General features: G+C 36.6%; 1 protein-coding gene across 5 annotated transcripts in view; it reads left to right on the forward strand.

Moving 5' to 3' along the window:
- The window catches only part of ltbp1 (latent transforming growth factor beta binding protein 1), a 103,274-nt gene extending 80,840 nt beyond the window's left edge, over positions 1–22,434 (forward strand). For all 5 annotated transcript variants that reach the window (XM_067366561.1, XM_067366564.1, XM_067366562.1 and 2 more), the window contains 9 exons: positions 2,985–3,125; positions 8,578–8,739; positions 9,781–9,873; positions 10,550–10,678; positions 17,597–17,734; positions 18,541–18,708; positions 19,032–19,208; positions 19,300–19,449; positions 21,221–22,434. In XM_067366561.1, the coding sequence (XP_067222662.1) occupies positions 2,985–3,125; positions 8,578–8,739; positions 9,781–9,873; positions 10,550–10,678; positions 17,597–17,734; positions 18,541–18,708; positions 19,032–19,208; positions 19,300–19,449; positions 21,221–21,393 (1,331 nt within the window). In that variant the 3' untranslated portion in view covers positions 21,394–22,434. The remainder of the gene's footprint in view (positions 1–2,984; positions 3,126–8,577; positions 8,740–9,780; positions 9,874–10,549; positions 10,679–17,596; positions 17,735–18,540; positions 18,709–19,031; positions 19,209–19,299; positions 19,450–21,220) is intronic.
- Positions 22,435–23,795: the final 1,361 nt, after the last annotated feature.

The following is a 23,795-nucleotide window of genomic DNA, read 5'->3' on the forward strand; positions in this document are numbered from 1 at the left end:
TTGTCACGTTGCTCAATTTAATGCATCCTTGCTGAATAAAAGAATAATTCATTTTAAAAGAAATCCAACTTTTGAATGGTAACATGATATTGAATTACTCATATCATAATATGAGATTCACACTGCCCATATTGTTCTCAGTCTGTGTTTAGTTTGAGGAGAGAATTTTCATGCACACGCTAGCAAACAAACCGTGAGCACACACTCACTCTCTTTCACTGTCTCTGAACAGAGGTTGTTTGTCTTGTTAGCTTATGTAACTGGCCACAAACAACCTCCATAGTTTCTTGTTTCCCATACCAGTAACACACTAATACACACAAATACTAATACACACAAGCCCTACATTCCGCTTTTCCTCCCACTTCTCTCTTTCTCTTCCTTCCCTTATCCATTCTTCCATCTCCCTCTTCAGCTTCTCTCCTTCCCACACTTATTATTCTTTCTCTTCCCCTCTCATCCCTTTGTCCACCAATTACCTAGACAGAGAAAGACCTTAGGGACAATATTATGACCAAATGATACACAACAAGATTCCAGCAACACTACATTTTTCTTAACACATTGAAAGCATTGTGTGACACAACTTTCCCATTGGTGACAGAAAGAGTCAAGAAAAGAATCAGATTCGAACCTGCATCACCCATATGAGCACCCCATTTCAGTGTATCTGTAGCTTGTACATCTGCTAGGCCAGCTTTCCTTGCCCTATGCAATCAACAAGAACCAAAACAAATCCCAGATCAGACATATATATGGTTTTAGCCCTTGTGTACCAGCCAGTTTAATTCTCTGTGTGTCTTGAACTATATTTATTTCATAGTTTAATGTTATTTGTGATTGCAAACATTTGATTCTATTTTTAAAAAATAGATTACTTAATCTATTACTTAATTATATGAACAACCATTCAGAGTTGTTTTGCCATTATTTATAAAATCCTAATCAAGTATGGATTCTTTTAAAGGTGACTTAAAGGCTTTTTAAAGAAATTTATCAGGATTTTGGCATTTGATTAGGTCTAATAAATGATTTGTTATACGATGGATGATTTATTGGTGTTGTGCCTTGTTGTTATTCTACGTTTGTATAGTTTTTAGAGTTATGTGCTATTTATGTATAGCACTTTTGTGCATTTTTAATGGTTTTGAAATTGCTTTATAAATAAATTGAGTTGAGTCTGAGGATTAAAGCGTAGCATTGTTAGCACTATGAGTTACAGAAGCACACTGATTCAAGGACATAAAACTGATTCAGTTTGAGTGGGACACTGAAAGTAAATGTTTGCAGTTCAGTAAGTGAGTCATATGGTGATTCGGTAGCCACTCTGACAGATTCAGAAAAGGATTCATCAAACTGAGTTTGTGAGTCTATTCTGAGTGAATCATTTAAAGAACCAGCTCACAAGAGTCATTCAAATGTAAATCAGAATATATTGGACATGCTGTATGTTTGTTTTTGAGTTTAAATAGAAGTTTGAATAGAAATCTGTACTCTTTTTAACTTATCAAATTTAATTCAGACTGCAAGCTCAGCGTTATAATCATTTCATTTGTTGTGGTTTTGTAGATTAAGCAGCGGTGCAGAAAGCACTGCATACATGGGGGAAAAAAAAAAACTCTTTTGGGTGGAGAAATGTTCCCAACACACCCTAATCTATTCCGGAGTGCATGAAAAGCCGCTAGTATATATCAGCTCTTATGAGGTTGCGGCTGTCTTTTACATTGTTCCTCTGGCACTGATATCCTTTTGCAACTTTTCCTGACTCCAGATGACCGTTTAACACTTACAGGCTCATTGATGAGCTGGCCCACCCTCACTGAGAGGGTCTGGAGTGTGTACGTGTGTGCGTCTGGCAGGATGGCTCCATTAGAGCATTCAGAGTCTATTGCACATAAAGGCTCTCCACACAAGTTGATTTATTGCATCCTTTTGTATGTGGTGCTCTGAGATGATTGATAAAAGCAAGAGAATGAGAGTCACAGATGTGTGAAGCATTGAGAAGAAAAGAGAAAGAAAGAGAGAGAAAGGAGAAGAGAGCCATGTTGCAGGAAGCAGACACTTGCATTATAGTGCTACTTTGGTCGTCATAAATTCAAGCTGTCAAAGACAGTCGGCAGAAAAATTGGGCTGTTTTATTTACTTAAGTCAACCGTGCACAGTTTGTCATTGCTTTATGAGCTTCCCAAAAGCCACAGTTTTGATAAGGAAAATCAATAAGCCAATCAAGACAAGGCTATAGAAATTATAGAGTTCATGAGTTCATGTAAGTTTGTTGCTTTGAAAAGTCTGGTCAGAGGTCTATTGAAACTGTGTCCTTCTTGTTTCTTTAGTCTTTAGTCTTCTTTTTTTTGTAATAACAAACAATTCTTATTTTAAAAGAAAGAAAGAAAGTCTAGGATTTTTCATTAGGAATTTATTTTTATTTTAATTCTTCAGTTTTTTTTTATTTTTAAATTATCATCATTATTCATGATAATAACAACAACAATAGTTATTTATATTTAAATTTGTAATAATATTTATTGCTGTTATAATATTATTTATTATGACCCTCATTTCATTCCAAACCTTGAATCACAAAAGACATTTTATGCAGCTCTATACAAAAACACGTCTGTAAAGTTTTAAAAAATGAGAGAAAGTATCATAAATGCAGTCCATACAATTTATTATATATTTCCATACCTTTAGAAGCCATAAGATTTAATGTGAGGAACAGATAAGTTAATCGCTGATCTTTCACTCCAGTGAGCTGTTATGCCAAGAGCCACTGCCATCAAATTATTGAGTTGAACAGGAGAAAAGCCAATTCTTAACCGGTTGAACTGGTTAATTTTTGAGTGAACTATTCCTTTTAACTAGAAACCTGTTAGTGGTAGAACAACAAATAATCACATCTGCACTTGACAACACAAAACTAATTTCACTCTTGGAGTTCAGACTGTTCAGTTCAATAATGAAACATATTTTCTTGCCTGCAGATGTGAATGAGTGTGAGCTGCTTGGTAATGTGTGTGGTGAGGCCATCTGTGAGAATCATGAAGGCTCCTACTTGTGTTTGTGTCCTGATGAGACTCAAGAATTTGACCGGAATTCTGGCAAATGCTTCTCTACACCACCAGGTAATGTAGTCTACTGTAAGTCTACCACCACAATGTGATCAACCAATTTATTATCCTACAGAAATCCAAATGTATCCCACAAACAGTGCCCTAACCCAAAACTACAAGGCTGCCAATATGCCACATATTACCTTTTACAGTTGTGGTCAGAATTATTGGCACCCTTGGTAAATATGAGTGTAAAAATAAATTTGCATTGTTTATCCTTTTGATCTTTAATTCACAAAATTAGCAAAAATCTAACCTTTCATTTGAAGGAAAAGAATTGAAAGTGGGGGGAAAATCACATTATGAAATACATGTTTTTCTCCAAAACACGTTGGCCACAATTATTGCACCCTTTTATTCAATAGTTTTTGCAACTTCCTTTGCAAAGATAACAGCTCTGAGTCTTCACCTATAATGCCTGATGAGTTTGGAGAACACCTGACAAGAGATCAGAGACCATTCCTTCATACAGAATCTCTCTAGAGCCTTCAGATTCCAGCTCCATGTTGGTGGTGCTTCTCTTCAGTTCACTCCACTCATTTCTTTAGGGTTCAGGTCAGGGAACTGGGATGGCCATGGCAGAAGCTTCATTTCGTGTTCAGTGACACATTATTTTGTTGGTTTTGATGTTTGTTTTGGATAATTGTCCTGATGGAAGGTCCAACCACTGGCCATTATAAGATTTCTAACAGAAGCGGTCAAGTTTTGATTTTTTTATCTGTTGGTATTTGATAGAATCCATGATACCATGTATCTGAACAAGATGTCCAGGACTTCCAGCAGAAAAATTGGGTACTTTTTATCCATGTGTGCACCAAACCCATCTTTTTTAGTTTCATCTGACCATAGAAGCCGGTCTCGTTTGAAGTTCCAGTCATGTCTGACAACTGAATATGCTGGAGATTGTTTCTGGATGAGAGCAGAGGATTTTTCTTGAAACCCTTCCGAACAACTTGTGGGGATGTAGGCGCTGTTTGATCATTTTTCCGGCTTTCTGAGACTCAAGACTCAACTCATCTCTGCATTTCTCCAGCTATGATCCTTGGAGAGTCTTTGGCCACTCAAACTTTCCTCCTCACCGTGCATTAGGACGATTTAGACACATGTCCTCTTCCAGGCAGATTTGTAACATCTTTAGTTGATTGGAACTTCTTAATTATTGCCCTGATGGTGGAAATGGGGATTTTCAATGCTTTAGCTATTTTCTTACAGCCACTTTCTATTTTGTGAAGCTCAACAATCTTTTGCTGCACATCTCATTGTGATGAATGATAAAGGGAATTTGGCCTTGAGGTGTTTCCTCATGTTTATACTCCTGTGGAACAGGAAGTCATGGCTGGACAACTTCATGTTCATGATCACCCTGGTGTGCTAAAAAAATGTAAATATGAATGGGAATATACTTCAGAGATATTTTACTCATTAAAAATTCTAGGGGTGCCAATAATTGTGTAAAAACATTTATTTCATAATGCGATTTTCATCTTTGAATTGTTTTCCTTCAATGAAAGGTTAGATTTTTATGGTTTTTAAAGGTTTAATTTTATGAATTAAAGATCAAAAGGATAAGCAATGCAGATTAATTTTTTGCAGTCATCTCTGATCATATTTACCAAGGGTGCCAATAATTCTGACCACAGCTGTGTCTGGACCGATGACCCCTGTCCTCCTCCTACAAAACTTCTCTGCTTCACCGTGTACCTGAAACGATTCTGAAGCTCTTCGCGTTTTAATCTCAGCCATAGAGATTCTCTAGTGCATCAGGACATTAACTTCCTATCATCAGGGTCCAGCTCCAAGTAGAACAGAGGGAGGCATGGGATGATAAATGTGGGTTGTAAATGATCTGGCAGGAGAGAAATGAGATTCAGTCTGAGGATTAGAGAGGGACCTAAGCACCATGGGCCCTAAAGTATGTAAGAGCTCCCACGACCGGTACAGAGAGATAAGACCCATCAGAATGAGATATCTGCTTCTAAAACTGATTGGAATATATTTAGTTTTATTGCTATTATTGTTCCTTTTTAAACAGTGTTAGCGTTTATTTACATATGGTCATCAAATTTGTGAAATACATCCAAAATAAGCACTCAATGCAATTTGCATGAGCAATGCCCCACCTTACAGGCCGCAAAATTGAAGTTCTTCAAAAGTGAAGTGAGTCAATAAGTCTGGGAAAGGTTTTGTTTACCTGGAAAACAAGTAGACTAAAAAAGACCAGATGTGGAGGATGTTTAAAATGTTAAATAGTTTTAGGTTTAACGGTTGGCTCTTACTAGACTGGAATCAAATCTAGTGCTCCAGTTGAAGAACATGGTGAAACTGGGAAATAAAAGAATGATGTTGATTGGATATATGTGTGCGAGTGGCTAAACACCAGCTGTGTCTGGAAGATCAAATGACAGGAAGCATTTCCTTAGATCTTAGCCAACTGTTTTAGCTGAGAACTTTTGTTCAAATCCACCCACCTAATCCTCCTGCCCCCATAAAACCGCACTCCAGAGTTTAAACATTATTTTTTTATTTTTACAAGAAGTACCCCAGTATCTCTTACCAGAGCTGTAAATCTTGCTTTTTGCATTTAAGGACGGCAGCAGAACACCATAAAACTAAAATCACAATAGTTTTGAATATAAATTATCTGGAAATCTTAAAGAGCAGCACTCAGTGACTGAAAAGCCAAGGGTGAACTGTAAAACTGCTCTCTGATTTATTTTTTTTTAATTTATTTTTCCTTTATTTTACCAGGAATAATCCCATTGAGATATAAATCTCTTCTACCAGAGATTCCTGGCCAAAATGACAGCACAAAAAGTTTCACTTAAATTACAAACACATAAAACTAGAAATATATGAACAAAAGTCTTATTCAGCAATCATATAAAAATTCTGTAAAACGTATACATGTTTCCTTCTGATAGGACTCCAAAAGGTTTCTAAAAATGTTTAAAGATGATCAGTTCATACAAACTGCAATGATGGGTACGTAAAGAAGCATTCATCACAAATCATATTGCAGCATGATATATACAATCCAACTTCTTTAGTAAAGATAGATTTGCTTGCATATAAATAATAATAATAATAATTCCTTACATTTATATAGCGCTTTTATGGGCACTCAAAGCGCTTTACATATTGAAGGGGGAATCTCCTCAACCACCACCAATGTGCAGCATCCACCTGGATGATGCTGCGGCAGCCATAATGCGCCAGAACGCCCACAACACACCAGCTTATTGGTGGAGAGGAGACAGAGATCACATTACATCACATCAAATCACATCACCTAGTCCAACACTGAGAGGAAACAATTTTGGATAATTCTCTTTTTAGCTTCAAAAGGAAAACATTTCTTTATGCGAAAGAGAAAACCCAATTTAGGTCTAAGCTTTTTTTTAAAAAATATTTTCAATATGTATATTAAAAACCATCAAACCATATGCCCAGGTATTTATAGCAATTTACTCTTTCTATAAAATCCCCTTCTAACTATTTTAGTGCAACGGCGGGTGAAGAGCATATATTTATTTTTTATTAATTTAAAACCAATTTTAAATTTAACAATGAAAATTGCAATGACTGAAAAAAGGCTTGTAATAGCTCTATGGCTTGATTCATGGACTGTGCTACTGTGTAGATAATTGTATCATCAGCATATAAATGTATTTTAGCTGCGGTTATCTCATGACCTAGGTCATTTATATAAATTGAAAATAAAATTGGTGCTAAAATAGATCCCTTTGGGGCACCTTTATTATTTTTTAATTTTGTAGAAGTTTTGAAATGAGACACACTGCGTTCTTTCTGACAAATAATTATTGAACCAATTTAAACTCATTTTAATAAAACCTAAACAACTGAGTCAACAAGATATTGTGATCTATGCAACCAAATTCTTTAGATAGACAAACAAATAGAGCTGCACATTGCAGATTATTATCTAAACAAGTAATAATATAATTCGTGACCATTCGTGTTCATTCGTGGTGCTGTTAGTAGGATGGAAGTTATCCAATTCAGAGGGGTCACCCCGTTTTAACAAAGGGAGAACCATGGTTGATTTCCATTATATTTCTATGATTGGTTCCACTATAAAATCTGTCGCAATTTTTAAAAATACGGGTCTATGTTATGAGGCCCCGCTGATATTTTACATTTGGTCAATTTGATAGAGCTAATCAATTTTGTACAATTATTTCTTAAATGGTTAGTTCACCCAAAAATGAAAATAATGTCATTTATTATTCACCCTCATGTCGTTCTACACCTGTAGGACCATAAATCTTCGGAACACAAATTAAGATATTTTGATTAAATCCGATGGCTCAGTGAGGCCTGCATAGCCAGCAATGACACTTCCTCTCTTAAGATCCATAAAGGTACTAAAACGTATTTAAAACAGTTCATGTGAGTTCAGTGGTTCTATGTTAATATTATAAAGCGACAAGAATACTTTTTGTGTGCCAAAAAAACTAAATAACGACTTTTCAACAATATAGATATGGGCGATTTCACAACACTTGAATCAGTGACTCGGAGCGCCAAAGTCACATGATTTCAGCAGTTTAGCCTTTATTTAACCAGGTGAGTCAATTGAGAACCAGTTCTCATTTACAATGACGACCTGGCCAAGAGGCAGCGTAAAAATCCAGTACAATACAAAAAACATAATATCCGAATCACTGATTCGATACGTAAAGCTCTGAAGCAGTGTTTTGAAATCGCCCATCACTATATTGTTGAAAAGTCGTTATTTTTTTTTTTTTTTTGGCGCACAAAAAGTATTCTCGTCACTTTATAATATTAAGGTTGAACCACTGAACTTGTATGACCTGTTTTAGATGTGTTTTTAGTACCTTTATGTATCTAGAGAGAGGAAGTGTCATTGCTGTCTATGCAGGCCTCACTGAGCCATTGGATTTCATCAACAATATCTTAATTTGTGTTCCAAAGATAAATGGTCTTACGGGTGTAGAACGATATGAGGGTGAGTAATAAATGACATTATTTTTATTTTTGGGTGACCTAAGCCTTTAATGTTCTGTAATGTACCCAATCCAAATGGTTATTTGTTTTCTTTGCTTTAGCCCACGCAGCATCTCGCTCTTTAATACGAGAAGAGATTAACTCATTAAACCAGGGGTTATCTCTGCCTCATACCCTAAATCTTTTAAAAGGAGCATGTTTGTCACATATACTCAAAAAATGAAAATGTTAGGATGTTATGCACAGCTTCTGCTGTATTCTTGACTTTGGTTCTTTGGGTATTTTTTCATTTGTGGATAACCGTATTGCAGTGAATCATTACATTTATTCATTGATTCTTTCCTCTGGTTCTTTGTTTTTGTTTGCTTTGTGACAAAACATTATTGAAAATTTACATCTGGATATTTTAAAAGGAAAGGACAACCATCTGAGTTATCTATGTTTGTTGCTTTGTTTGTTGTCTCGTACCCCACAGTCACGTCGGTGGAGAGGAAAGAGTGTTACTTCAACATGAACGATGAGAACCTGTGTGATAAGGTGCTGGCCAGCAGTATGACTAAAGAGGAGTGCTGTTGTACGCTGGGAGCAGGCTGGGGGGACAACTGTGAAGTCCATCCCTGCCCCATACCAGGAACAGGTACTGATTTAGATAATGCACAACACACAATCTAAGAAGTACAGTACAGAGAACTGTAAGAACACTTTTGTATAGATGGATCACTGAGTCAGTGAATTGATCTTGAGGGTAGTGGACAAATTCTTTGCAGTGAATCAGTTGACCTGGTTCATCTTAGATAAACTATTCCTTTTAAACTGGAAGTAGAATATAATTTTCCTTATTTTAATTTTTTGGGGGGTAAAAAAATATTATGGTGGGGAACTTAAAAAGATAAGCCCAAATGAGAGAAAATCAACTCAAAATAGGAACTGCAAGAACACTATTGTATAGATGAATCATTGAGTCAGTAAGTTGCAATTGAGGATACTGAAAAAATCATTGTTTTGAGACAATTTTTTTTTACCTGGTTCATTTTAGGTAAACTGTTCCTTTTAAACTGGAAGTAGAATTTATTTTCCTTATTTTAACACTTTTTGAAAAAAAAAAAAAAAATGAAAAGATAAGATAGGAAATTCAAAGTTAAATTAAGGTGACACGAAAAAGGCTTAAACCTATAATACTTGAAATCTGCAATGATTCTTATTATAAACCAGTACTTTTTCCTTCAAATATTCCTACAAATTGGTTGAAGTGGATGTGTCCTGCCTGGAAGTGCACATGTTGTGATGCGCATTAGCGCTTATGAAACAGTTTCTGGTCATTACTTAATTTCAGACAGGCAGATCAAATAGGATTGTTTTCGGATAGATAAGATTCAGTGCGGAAGAATATCCACCTTTCTGCAACTGATGAATGATGAAAGGTGTTCAATACATATAAAAGCTTGCCCAACTTATGATAACCTGAATTGGACTGAGAATCCTCACAGACATTAGCAAATTACATAAGTAAATCATATCTGGATATCTTATAAATGATAAACAATCACTCTCATATTTCTTTTGCTTTACCAAAGCCATAATTACAAGTCTATTTTGCACTTTCCAAGTAAGAATCACTATTCTTGAATAAGCACAGCGGACAGTTTCCTGTATTAACTACTGACACTCTCTTATGCAGATCAGTTCTCTCAGATGTGTCCGGCAGGCCAGGGTTACATTCCTCCTGGAGATCCAATTATTCCTACAACCAGCTTACCAGAAAGCTTCAAAGGTATCTGTGTGTCTATGTATTTTTAAAGGGATCATTAACCTGAAAATTAAAAATCTCATGTTCTTCCAAACCTATATGAATTACTTTCTACTGTGTAACACAAAAGAAGATATTAAATAATGTTTTTGTCCATTTAGTAAAAGTCAGTGGGGTCCAAAACAACTGTGTCTCGCACTTTTACCCTCGTTTTATGCACATATTTTTGACTTTGTAATGTGTGGAAGCAGCCGCAGACATGGCTTAGCATCTGACCTACATATGCTGAAACACACACACTCAGCAGCCTGCTTCCCAGTGTGGGGAAACCTCAGTCCCAGGGCCAGTCTAATGCACTGATTTAATTTATGAATGCAGCGAGAGTGTGGTTTCTCTTTGGCTGGTGGCAGTGCGAGTGAATGCAATGCGGTCGGGATGTGTGTGTGTGTGTGTCGGTGTACGTTTGAATGGAATGCTTATGGATGGAAAGGACATTTCCTCCCCATCGGTCTCCAGTCAAATGACATTTCTGCATGTAGCAGATCCCCAAATAAGAACACTAACCAGAGCAGTGGAGAGTCTGTATGCAGCCAGATGCATGCTGATCTATAGGTGTGGTCCATGGTTTCAGGTGCATACTGACCTGTCTGTATGTTTTAGAATGGAACAGTGAAAACATGTTGATTTGTGTCTTTTGCAGACGCAGATGAATGCAAGCTTTTTGAAAACGAGATCTGCAAAGACGGCTTTTGTGACAATACCCTTGGTGGGTATGAGTGTTACTGCAAGGCTGGACTCTACTATGATGAGAGCAAACTACAGTGTGTTGGTAAGGTCCAAAATCACAATCAGCATGTCATCTCTGAATGTGTGTTGTTTAGTATGTCTCATCTCTTTTCTTAAAGGGATAGATGATTACACTTCCCTCATGTTGTTCCAAAGTCTTTTGCGGAGCACAAAAGAAGATATTTTAACAAACAAACCTGGAATCCACAGTGTTGAAGTACACAAAATGTAATGAAATTATTGAATATTATATTCTAGTGTTTCTCATTGTGCTGTGCATATCACAGCTCTGTTCAGGCTGAATAAAGTACTAAACCAGTTAATAAAAAAATATCATAGAAGATAAAATATATAGAAAATATATAATATACAGTATATAATATAATTGCATTATATATTACTATAATTTTAATATATATATATATATATATATATATATATATATATATATATATATATATATATATATATATATATATTTCTATAATGTATTATACAATATACAGTGCACAGCATAAATTAGTACACCCCCTCTAAACAAAACAAAAGATGTATTTTCTTTATGATCACTAATAAAGTTCATGGAAAGATGGCAAAATTAAATGTATTAAACATACATAATAAAAACTGAGAAATATATGTAATTAAAGGGGGGGTATCACACACACTTTCTGCCAATCTAATGGTAATCTCGAGTACCTATAGAGTAGTAGTGCATCCTTCATATCTCCGAAAAGTCTTTAAAAGTCTTTAGTCTTTAGTTTGTCTTTAGTCTTTCCGAAAACAGCCGAGCTCCTGGAGGCGTGCCGTGTGAGCGGAGCTAAAGAGTGACGAGCATGTGCAGCTTTTGTGTAGCGATAGTCTGCAAGCTATCAATGGTCAGCTAAACAAATGTATTCAAACACACACAATACACCATCGCATTATCCCTGGATAACTTTTGAATCACTATAATGCATATAGTGTATAGTGAATGATGAATAATGAATTTATGAATTCACTACGTTCGTGTTGTTTACATTATATGCACTTAGGTGCCTATTGCCAGCAAAACAGACATTTGAAGCAGGTTTACTCACCACCTGCAGTTCTGACTCATGACCAGGATCATTACCGCTGTGACCGCTCCATCTTTCAGTTTCAAACGGTCTGTAAATCCAGCGTAGACCTGGGCCTTGTTTATAAAAGCATAAGTGCCAATCCTGAGGGCTCGAGATATTCTCCATTAATTTTAACCAATAAAAAGTGATTGCAACTATCTGTTTCTATGGTTATTTTAATAACAAATATCGAGAGCGCATCAATGTAATGCATGAACACAAATCTCTCAGCTACGCTTAACGCTGGGTTCTTTGGGAATCTTTCCCTCACAACCAAAAACACACATCTTTGGTGACATTGTTGATTTTGTGAAGTCCTGTGACCTGTGCAGCGCCGCAGGTCACAGGGAGAAGTGCCCGTATAAGGAATTTCGACCCCGTTGACCTCTCACAGGCCCATACTCGGAAAAAAGACTGCAAAGTTTATGAGGATTTGGAAGTGTATTTTTGGCACAGAAATACTCCGTCATACGTCCAACTCGTGTTTTGAAACTTTGGCCATGTTTAGTATGAGAATCCAACTTTTTAACAGTGTAAAAAAAGTCCCCCCCCATAAAATAATAAATTACTTACTTTATACTTTATTTGTCCCTGTTAAGGGAAAATTGTCTTGGGCAATACAGGTGAAGCTGCACAACAAGACACCCACATCAATAACATAATCACACAGTCATGTCCTTAGAGTTCAACATCCTTGTAGCCAAAGGAAGAAAAGAATTCCTATAGCGGTTGTATCTAAACCTTGCAGTGCGGAACTGTCGACCAGATGGAAGTAGTTCAAATTCAGGATAAAGCACATGAGATGGGTCCAGAGTCATTTTCCTTGCCTGTTTAAAAGCAGTTTTGTTGAATATAGACTGAAGATTGGGGTAAACCCCCAGTTCAACCACTTTCATTGCCATATGCACCAGCTGATTCAACTGTGATCTAAGGGTAACTGTCAAATTACCAAACCAGGCGGCTATACCATACAGATGGATTCAATACAGGCATGATAAAACAGCAATATAACACTATGAGTGACACCAAAAAAGTCTGAGCCTCCGTAAAAAGTAAATTTTGTGTTGCACCTTTTCCATTACAGGGCGATATTTTCCTTGGGGCATTTTTACCATTATAAGAGCATTTTTTTCTAACCTTATTAAATGTATGCATCATATTTCATCAATTTCTTAATTTGAAATAGAAAATTTGTTTTTAAATGTTAAACAAATTCCGTTAGAACAATAACACCCAATGAGACCATTACCAATCATAAGAAATCATCAAAAAAAAAATCCATCTTTGCACTGCAGAAGTGGCACAGGTATTATTTAGACATTTACATAGACTGCTTCATGCAGCTCATTGGTAAATATAATTTAAAAAGTTAAATATTTAAGTAAAAACAGTCAAAGTTAAATATGTAAAGTGTAAATATGAAAATAAACTGCCAGTAGGTGGTGGTTAATCTTAATGTGCAAATCATTCATTCAGTCGTTTAAAACACAGATTCATTCAGGAATCACCATTGCTTGGAGACGCTCGGCGCAACAGTTCTGGTGTGTCTTTGTTTGAAATTATTTTCACAAAATAGGGCTAAAACAGACAGTATTGTGGCTAATGTTAAGTAATTTAATATCAACTTGTTTATTGGACTTCAGTAAGATCAGTAAGTAGCCTACCACATTTGCAATCATGCCAATACTCGGAGAAACAGCTGTGATAGTCGGTGTTACTGGTGTTCAGCAGCAACGCCGCTTATATCACTTGCCCACCGTGACCGACAGCATCATTTTGATTTATTTATTTATTTATTTTAATAGTAATAATAATAATTTAGTTCAGTTAGAGAATAGCCACACGCGTCTGCTCAAATCAGTGAGCTGAACGAGAGTCACAGGACAGATCAGCAGCAGGAGTCAGATTTCACCTCACTTCGCTCTTTTCGCCTCACTTTTCTGAATGACAAGACAATGGATGAAGATTTGGTTGCAAAGCAAAATGTAAATGCACATATTTATGCGTGTTTGTCATTATACTGTTTTGTTGTTGTGTTTTTCATTAAGAATAATAACAAAGCCACCCACCATTCAAGCAATTGCCGCTACTTCAAGAGCGAAAGTATACGCACGGGCATTCATAACGGTGTGTTTTTTTAAATGAATTTTTGGAGGCCTTTTTGCCCCAAGTCTCCGTTAATTTCCGACTTTGCTTATGATAATCCAAAATTAGTATTTTCAGTTAATTTGGCTAAAACATCTGCAGCATGAGACAGTCTGGTAAGTGCGTCATACCCGTTTCAACTTTATACAATCTTTGAAGTGTAGTCTGTCGCGCATGTCTTTTGCACATGCTCTGCTGACTGAAGCAAAGTCTTTGAATGAAGGTATGAAAAGCAGCCGATTGCAGCATGAAACATAACTGTTGTTCAGTGTACATGCATTTTGGGAGTTGTGCTTTTTATTCCAATTGTATTATAGATCTGTTCATGACAATTGATCGGGTCACTCACACCAGTGCGCCTAAATATTTTTTCACAGTCGCACACAGTTATTTTTAGTCGCAAATGGAACCGAAATGGTCGCACTGTAGAGCCCTGCTCTGAGACACTTGCTTGGTATTTCTCCTGCTCTTTGTCTACCAAAAAAATCCCTCATCACTAAATGAAAGCTTAAAATGAATACCTGATTATTTCAGGGGCCTTGTCACAAGTCCATAGTTTTTGAATTTCTGTGTTACTTTTGCTATATTTTCACACTTAAAACAATGATTTGGTAATCGTCTTGTACCACTTTCCTCTTTTGGGCTAAGAAATAAGTCTCCTGACAGTTCTGTCCCAAGTGCTTCCATTGTTGTCAGCATTAAATCTGTGAATGATTCAGTGGGCTATATAACACTTTTAACTGTCAAGAAATTACTTCTCTTTAAATGTTTTAGTTCAACATACTTACCTGTTGATCAAACATTGCCTTAAACCTACACCAGAAATTTTTTATTTCGTTTTATTTAGTAATAAGAAAATCTTTAATTTTGACATGCTTCTTTGGTAATTGATTAAGCAGACTTGCTGGAACATTATATCTCTAAAGAACCCGAACATGTCTTCTAAGTAATTGAGTAATTGCTGACTTTAAGAAGTTTTAGAGGTGGTGTGATCATTTATGCTGGGCACAGTATAATATAAAATATAAATAAAATATACAGACAACAGTATTCAAAAACATAAAAAAGTTCCATGAAAGTTTTTTATTTTAGTCCAAATATTCTTAGAAAGGTAATCTAAAGTAGGGTTTGTTATTTATTTAGCTTTAGCCGTTTATTGCTTGTGATGCTTGGCCTTGAATTGTCACTGTGTTTTGTCTGCGGTTTGGAATGACAGGCTTGTTGTGTGTGTTTTTGTGTGGGTGCATACGATCTTACATGTCGAACAGATAGTGTGTGTGTGTTTGTGTAAGTGTTGGCCTAGTTCGGCTCACCATAACGCCAACACATTTAAATTGGATTTAAATTTAAGTTTTAAACCTGCTGCAGCTGGCGGCGTGTGGCTTGCGGCCACATTATGCATGCATCGTGATAGCAGGTTATATGTGTGTGTGAGCATGGGTCAAAGGCTACATTTTGTGACCGGTCAGGGCGGCACAGCCGTCATGATCCAGGCCGCAGCTCTATGGTGCACCACAGGCTGTCTGCCTGCCTAAACACACATACACACACTCACTCACACAAACCACAGACCCACGGCCAAGGAGTCTTACTCAGCCACACTGCCTTAAACCTGCCACACCCCTGACTGCCTCACACACACATATTCAGTGTAGCCACAATCATTTGATTTCCTACACCCTCTGACACACACACACACACACACACACATATGAACACCCACTCACTCTCTAAACTCAACCATGCATTTTCACACATACAAATATGTCTCTCGTCTTTTTAACACCAAGCCAGTGGGTGGAGGTTCTGAAGGTGGCCGCAAAATTTTACATACACATTGTGGGCAGATATGGTTTAATGTACACAAACCACAAACTCATATTAAGTGCATTTACATGCTTTTTGAATGTTTGATTTTAGTTGGATGGACTAAAGCCATATATATATATATATATATATATATATATATTAACCTTTTTGTTTAAATTCAGTCCTGGTTGTGATCAAAAATTATTTGAAAATTAAGCTGAAAGTAAGTGAAATAATAATAATTTTAAAAAAGATGCCATAATTTTTTTTGTTTAAAAATGAACCAAAATCAATTTTTGAGCAGTAACATAACCAGCCAGTGTTCAAAACTGTCTCCTTACCTTAGCCCAATTTTCAACGGTAAGCTTGTTGTAATGTTTTCTAATTCGGGTGTTACTGCATTCAGGTGCGTTTCCGCAGGAAATTCGAGCATGCAGCCGTTCGTGCCGTTCGTTCACGTCTGTATACATAAAGAATGAGTCCCACTAGTAGGCTATATGGCATGTGGAGGATGCTGCAGGTGCCGGATCATTTATAGTCTTTTCTCACAGCAGCTGCAATAAAAAAACGTATCATTTTGATGTCGGATTGTAATCCAGAAAGGTCCAAATGACAATCATCAGTGACAACTGGAGATTCACCTGTAGTCAAAAGCAAAAACTTCAGACTGTGGAGTGGCTACAAAAAAATGAAATCTACAGGTAAAGCTAATACACACTAAATACACATAGTCACGCAATGCTGATGTTGTTAACATTAACAATTTGAGAACAAAGTATAACTTTAATAATTATTTGCACGGTTTGACATTATTCGAGCTAAGCGATCAGTAGATTTAATCACCATTGGCAGTGCGATTTATTGTAATGCTTTTTTCTTAGTTGGTCAGAACAAAAGTGGCAGACATGTTACTTGTTCAGATGACATATTCTGGTGAAAATTCTTATTTTGGTCATACTTCCAAGACATAGAATCTGTGATTCTGAAGTACAGTATCCACACCAATGCGGTGACTGACAGCAAACATAAGATTCATTCGTGCTGAGGAGCCGTGCCGATGCACAACACACGTAATGATGAGATTTCCGCAAATAACTGCAATTGCAGAGATGGCGACAAAGAGACAACACTTACAGACTGCAGCTTAAAATTAAAATGAAATATCACCTTGGCAACTAACTAAAACAAAGCTGAAGTACTAAAATAACTAAAACTAGATTGATTGATTAAAAGTGTGTCTGTGCTGCTCTCAACAGTGTTTGTAAACAGTGTATAGCAAAGCTATAAGTTTAACTGCTTCAAGAACAGTGACGTTACTACCTCGCTGCTAAAAAATGGCAACTATTTAGCTTCTGTGTGCAAACATGTTTCCATGTGTGTGTGTGTGTGTGTGAGTCTGTACTGTATGCATGTGTGCTGTATGGGAGAGAAAGTGGGAGAAAGAGAGCATACTTTCCATACATAATAAAAGCCAATTATGTGGTAAAAACATAGAAATAGTTTGTTGTTATTATCCTATACTTTGTGGGCTTTGGTTCTTTTGCTGTTGTAGGCTTCAAGGACCTTTGAAATAACTGAATTTGTCCAAGTGATAAGGGAATGTAATTCAGTCACAATCTGCTTAGAACTACTTTAGCTGTGCATTTACTGGAAAATAACTACACACTTTAACGTTCGTCAACCAATCAGATAAAAGCATTCAACAGCCCAGTATTATCTTTTTTTTTTTTTTTTTTTGTGCGTTTCTGAAGGATTTTTTTGTTTCTTTTTGCAAACTGCCGAATTGGTGAATTCTGGTGAAACTATTGTTTTTTTTTTTGCATCTATATTGTGTATATTGAGAGCAACTTGAACCTGCTCATGAGTCTGTTTATGTTTGTTTATCTCTACGTCTCTGGCCTCTGCAGATGCTGATGAATGTGCAGATGAGTCAAGCTGTATAGATGGTAAATGTATGAACACGTATGGGTCATATCAGTGTTTCTGCACTCCTCCCCTGGTTCTTGCACCTGACAACGCACGCTGCATTTCACCCGCCATGGCAGGTAAAATCTTACATCAACACTTATGTACCTGAAAATCCTAAACCCCACCACCAAATTCCTATTGTCTAAAGCCCTGCACTCCAAAAAAAAAAAAAAAAAAAACACCATAAAACTCACACCCTAAACTCAAATCCTGGAGGCCTCCATCACAGCACATTTTGGGTTTCTTCCTTATCATCTCATTATCTTATTAGTAGAGATCTCCATGACCTGAATTGAGTGTCTCAGATTAGTGAGCCACCTAAAATATGCATTGTTGGGGTTCCTCAAGGAGCTGGATTGAGAAACAATGCTCTAAATCCTTTAATCCAAAACCTAGATCCTCTAAAACTTGTATTCTGTCCTCTACAACCCTACACTTTACATTTTAAACACTCCAGACTATATGTTACACCCCTCAGTGTGCTACAATAATCTACCCCCTTTTTTCCTCCTGAGATCATTATTTGATTATATCTAACCTTTATTGCTTGTCTTGATCACAAAACAATTCTAAACAGTGTCATACTGCCACCTAGAGGGTGGTCGGAAAAAGCAGTGCCATTTCTTGCAGACTTTAGAAATCAAGTAGTATGAGGCATAAGAAAGAAGCTTTGGTGCATGAGCACCATTGCCTGACTTAATCCTACACTATGGAATTTTCCATATTGATTTTTCACATTTTGAATTATGCATTGCATTAGGTTTTAGAGTTATAGGTTTTTCTATGGATGTTTTTTACAGTTTACATAAGCATATTTCAGTACTCTGTAATTGTAATTTTCTTGACACTTATTCACAACCACTTAAAATGCTCATTTTTACAGGGCAAAGAGAAGATGATGTGTATGAAGGTATTTGCTGGGAGACCGTGACAGAAAGGCTAACCTGCATAAAGCCCTTGGCCATCAGACATACCACATTCACAGAGTGCTGCTGTTTATACGGAGAGGCCTGGGGCATGGAATGTGCTCTCTGCCCCCAGAAAAATACAGGTAGGCCTATAAATACACAACTACACATCCAAACACAAAGAACAATCTGGAACAGCATGCAATATCAGCTTTGAAACAAACTATCTTCCTTTTCATGTGAAAAGTTAGTTTGTTTGGTATTGAAAATCATTAGCTATTATCTCAAAAGGTATCTGTTTAATACCTCAAGACATGTGTGTTCTTTCTTAAAATGACTGCAGACCCACCACACAGATCTGACTGCCCTGTAATTACATTCTTCCAAAATTGTGAGACACAAAGAACCTGCAAACACAAAGAAAAATAGATCAAAACTCTTTTTTTTTTTTTTCACTCTCATCCAGCTGCCTATGCCACTATGTGTAATATCCGTCAGTTTGGTGATTCCCGTCGGCCATATGGTCAGGATGCTCTGCTTGCTGGCCCAGTTCATGAGTACGAGGTCAGCCCTGAATATGACTTTCGACCACAGAATCCTGACAGCACGCTGCCATTCTATGACGATTACGAAGCACCAAGAAGTGAGTAAAATGATGCACTTTAAATGATTAGTTCACCCTAAATGGTGAATTGTCATTATTTACTCTGTCAAAACCCCTCTCTCCCTCACAGATCCATATGATGCATTTGAAGGACTGCGGGCAGAGGAATGCGGTGTGCTGAACGGATGTGAGAATGGACGGTGTGTGCGGGTGCAGGAGGGATACACCTGCGACTGCTTCGATGGATACACACTCGACATGTCCCGGATGGCCTGCGTGGGTGAGCGAGAGCAGAGTCTCACATGAGGGGATCAGGCTGGGTTTTTTAAAGGATGTGGGTGGGATTAGCTGAGTTTTACATTTCAGATCGTTTCAACCATAAAGAATTTATTCTAAGATTTTTTTTTTGTAAGAATCTATGCATTTATTAATAATGAGGTGCTGTTGGGTGAAAATTTTCCTGTAGTGTCTGAGCTTCAGGATAAAAAAAAAAAAAGAAAACAGATAAAAATAATAAATAATCAGTGTGTAGAGTAATTTTATATGTGACTGGATTTAATTTTTGGAGGCAAGGTTGGAGGTGATTCAAAACCTCATCTGTCAGGTAATTTCAAAATTGTCATTACCAGTGAATGAGTGTGTCACAGAAAAGTGACGTTATCATGGCTAATCTCCTGAAATGAGGCATGACTGAGCAGATGATATATATGCCCAGGCACAAAGTTAATATGAGGGGTGGGAATCGATATTGCAACACTGTTACAGAATCTACAGCAAGAAACAGACAGTGAGACCAATGAATGACCATCCGAATGAATGATTCTTTTGAATTGGTTCTTTTTATTGAATCAAAAACATACTGAACAACCAGTGTAGTCTGATTCCTAAACAAATGACTCTGAGTCAGTTATTTTTAGTCAAACAAAATGTACTGTGCAACCAAAGTAGTATGATTCTCCAAAAAATTAGTTGGTTATTTTTAGTGAATCAGAAGCGTACCTATCAACCAGTGAATCCAATTCCCGAATAAATTATTCTTATGAACTGGTTATGTTTAGTGAATCAAAAATATACTGCACAACCAGAGTAGTCTTATTCCTGAATGAATCAGTTTTTTTAGTCAGTCAAAAAACATACATCGTAACCATGTAGTCCATTTCCCGAATAAATGATTCTTATGAATTGGTTCTTTTTAGTGATTAAAAAATATATCTGAAGTATTCCTAAAAAAACAGTATAGTCCAATTCACCAAATGAATAACTCTTATGAGTCGGTTATTTTTAGTGAATCAAAAACATAGCGCACAACCAGAGTAGATTCCCTAACCAATGAGTCAGTTATTTTTAGTGAATCTGAAGCATTCCTAGAAACCAATTAGTCCAGTTCCCCAAATTAATAACTTATGAGTCGGTTATTTTCAGGTAATCAAAATCCGCGCAAACAGAGTAGTCTTATTCCCGAATGAATGACTCTTATGAATCAGTCAATTTTAGTCAATCAAAAACTGCACAACCAGTGTAGTCCATTTCCTGAAAAAAAATGATTCTTATGAATCAGTTCTTTTTAGTGAATCACAAATGCACCTCGCAACCAGTGTAGTCTGGTTCTCAAATGAATGATTGTAATGAACTGGTTCCTTTTAGTGAATCAAAAACATACAACGTAACTTGTGAATGCAAATTCTCAAATGAATGACTCTTATAAGTTCTTTTAGTGACCAAAAAATATGACAGTGATGATGTTGATATGACAATATATGTAGTTAAAGATACACGTGTTTTGTCAGTAGTATTGTAGCCTACAAAAATGAATGAAATGTTACCACATTTTTGTCTCACTGTTTTGAATTGCATTTATGGCGTCCTAAAAAAAGTCTCTTAAGTCAGGAATTAAAAAGAATGCACAATTTGCTTTGGCAACGAAATTATATTTCCTTTCTCCACATATAGCTATTTTACCCTAAAAACTAAAAGAATGAATCATTGTTAAGGGTAATAGTTGAGTCCCAAACTATCCACTCCTCTGACACGGTTTGTGTTTTGTGTTCCAGATATCAACGAATGCTCAGAGCTGAATACAAAGATGTCTCTTTGCAAGAACGGCAAGTGCATCAACACGCAAGGCTCATATAAGTGCGAGTGTCTGCCAGGATTTGTCCACTCCGCCCAGCACAACTACTGCGTGCCTCACAGACAGAATGCAACCAGCACGAGCACGGAGTGACCAGCAGGGGGCGCAAGATATACTAAAAACACTCTTATTTAATCAAAGCCCATATACTCTGCACTGTATAAAACAAACACCCAAAAACAAACCTAGAAAAAAATCCTACTTGAGATGAAGAGTTTAATGTGCTATCTAATGGTGTCTATGAGAGAACTGTATAAAATATTTGTTTTATTGGTATATGTAAGTTTATTATTTTTACTGTATTAGGAAGTAGAAAGACTGTTTGGACATAGCAGAGGTGATATTTCAGCAAACTGACAAACCCTATGACCTTAAGCTGGGGGACTGCTTTATTTTACCCAGTCAAAGACACCGAGCGTGTGGATATTTTACTAGTGCAAAAGCCAGACTCTCTCGTTCCACTTTTATTTTATTTCCATTTCTTCTTTTATTTTATTCGTTCTCCTTTCCCTTCTTTCATTCTGTTTCTAAATCGTTTATCGGCTGATTTGTCTGTATATCGCTCTCCTTTCTTTTCTGTTTACTTTCACATTTTAGTGAGGCAGACCACATCAAACAAACATACCTGCGTAGATTCATAAGAAACACACAGCACAAAATGATTTCAGTGTCAAGTCTTTAAAATAAGCTTTTTATACAAGCTGCTTTGTATTAATGACAGACGCCAGCTAATTCTCTGTCTGGGACATTAGTCCACTGCAGATGTCTGCCCTGTGGAGCAGGCATGACCTTTAACCTCACCTTTCTTCTAGAAATTATTATTATTTGTTTCTTTAAAAAGAAAATAATAAAATGAAGTGCCTTTATGTTTTTGTTTTTTTTACAGAAATCTTTTACTGCATTTGATAGAGTGGGCGAAATGTCTTGCCAGGTTGCAAAGCTGCTATTAAACAGCCGTGGTTTATTGTTTTGTTTTTTTTTACTTTCTTTCTGATTTTTTTTTATTTTTTTTTTTGTACATTTAAACTGAAGAGTTGATAAAAACTATGTATTTGTAATTTGTACATGAATAAATACCTTCTGAATATCCATATAATGTATTAAAACTCTTGAAATAAATCAGAGATGGTGATGTTTATAACATATTTAGCTTTTCTGTGTTCTCTACGTTTTGTATATCGGCGCTTCTCAACTGGGTCACGACCGAATATGGGTTGTCGGGTCGCAGACAGAAAAGAAAAACGATGTTTAAAACAATCGTTAGGGTCTGACACACCGCAGAATAACATTACATCATCATCACCTTAAATAATGGTGCAGTTCAAAACAACAAATACAGTAGATTTATACCGAATTGTTCTGCTCTGCCAGATGGTTCAATGGAAAGTATGTCCTTTGTCTTACCTATTTATCTTGAGCAGTAATCTTGTGCGAGAAGTCAGGTGACTTATGAGTCACATCAGTTGTTTTTCAAAGAAAATACAATGGCACAAACTTAACTAATGGCTTTGATTTCAAATGGATGTTAGGAATATTGGATACTGATTGGTCATTGGCCCCATTCAGAGGTCTGCTGATGTTTCCGAATATTCCCTGTCGTCAGTGGCAACACAGTATAGAAGCTGCATGATTGTGGATACATTTTTTCATTAAAAAAAATCATAACTTTTTTAACTGCCTATCATTATAAATGCGCCGGTTCAGGGTGTGCGGCCTCTTTAAATGTCGTGCTCCACGCCCCAAGAGCTTGCACTTGCCTTAAACACCCTAAACAAAGTTCACACAGCTAATATAACCCTCAAAATGGATCTTTACAAAGTGTTCGTCATGCAGCATGTCTAATCGCGTAAGTATAGTATTTATTTGGATGTTTACATTTGATTCTGAATGAGTTTGAAAGTGCTCCGTGGCTAAAGCAAACATTACACACTGTTGGAGAGATTTATAAAGAATGAAGTTGTGTTTATGAATTATACAGACTGCAAGTGTTTAAAAAATGAAAATAATGACGGCTCTTGTCTCTGTGAATACAGTAAGAAACGATGGTAACTTTAACTACATTTAACAGTACATTAGCAACATGCTAATGAAACAATTTACAAATATCACTAAAAATATCATGGATCATGTCAGTTATTATTGCTCCATCTGCCATTTTTCACTGTTGTTCTTGCTTGCTTACCTAGTCTGATGATTCAGCTGTGCACAGATCCAGACGTTAATACTGGCCGCCCTTGTGTAATGCCTCGATCATGGGCTGGCATATGCAAATATTGGGGGTGTACATGAAGAGTTCATTTGCAAAAACCGATAAACGCCATTTTTAAAAAAAAATGAACTAAGTGTTGTGCATTATTCTCCATATATAGCACGTTCTGTACCCTAAATCCATTTTGTCAGAAGAGCCGGTTTTGCCTACTTTCAGGCATCGCAAGTTCACGTTTTACAGCAGAAGCCGACAAGTGCCCTTGTTTTGTTTGTGTACAGACAGAAAC

This window comes from Chanodichthys erythropterus, chromosome 18, assembly GCF_024489055.1.
Source record: "Chanodichthys erythropterus isolate Z2021 chromosome 18, ASM2448905v1, whole genome shotgun sequence".
In the NCBI taxonomy this organism is placed as follows: Eukaryota; Metazoa; Chordata; class Actinopteri; order Cypriniformes; family Xenocyprididae; genus Chanodichthys; species Chanodichthys erythropterus.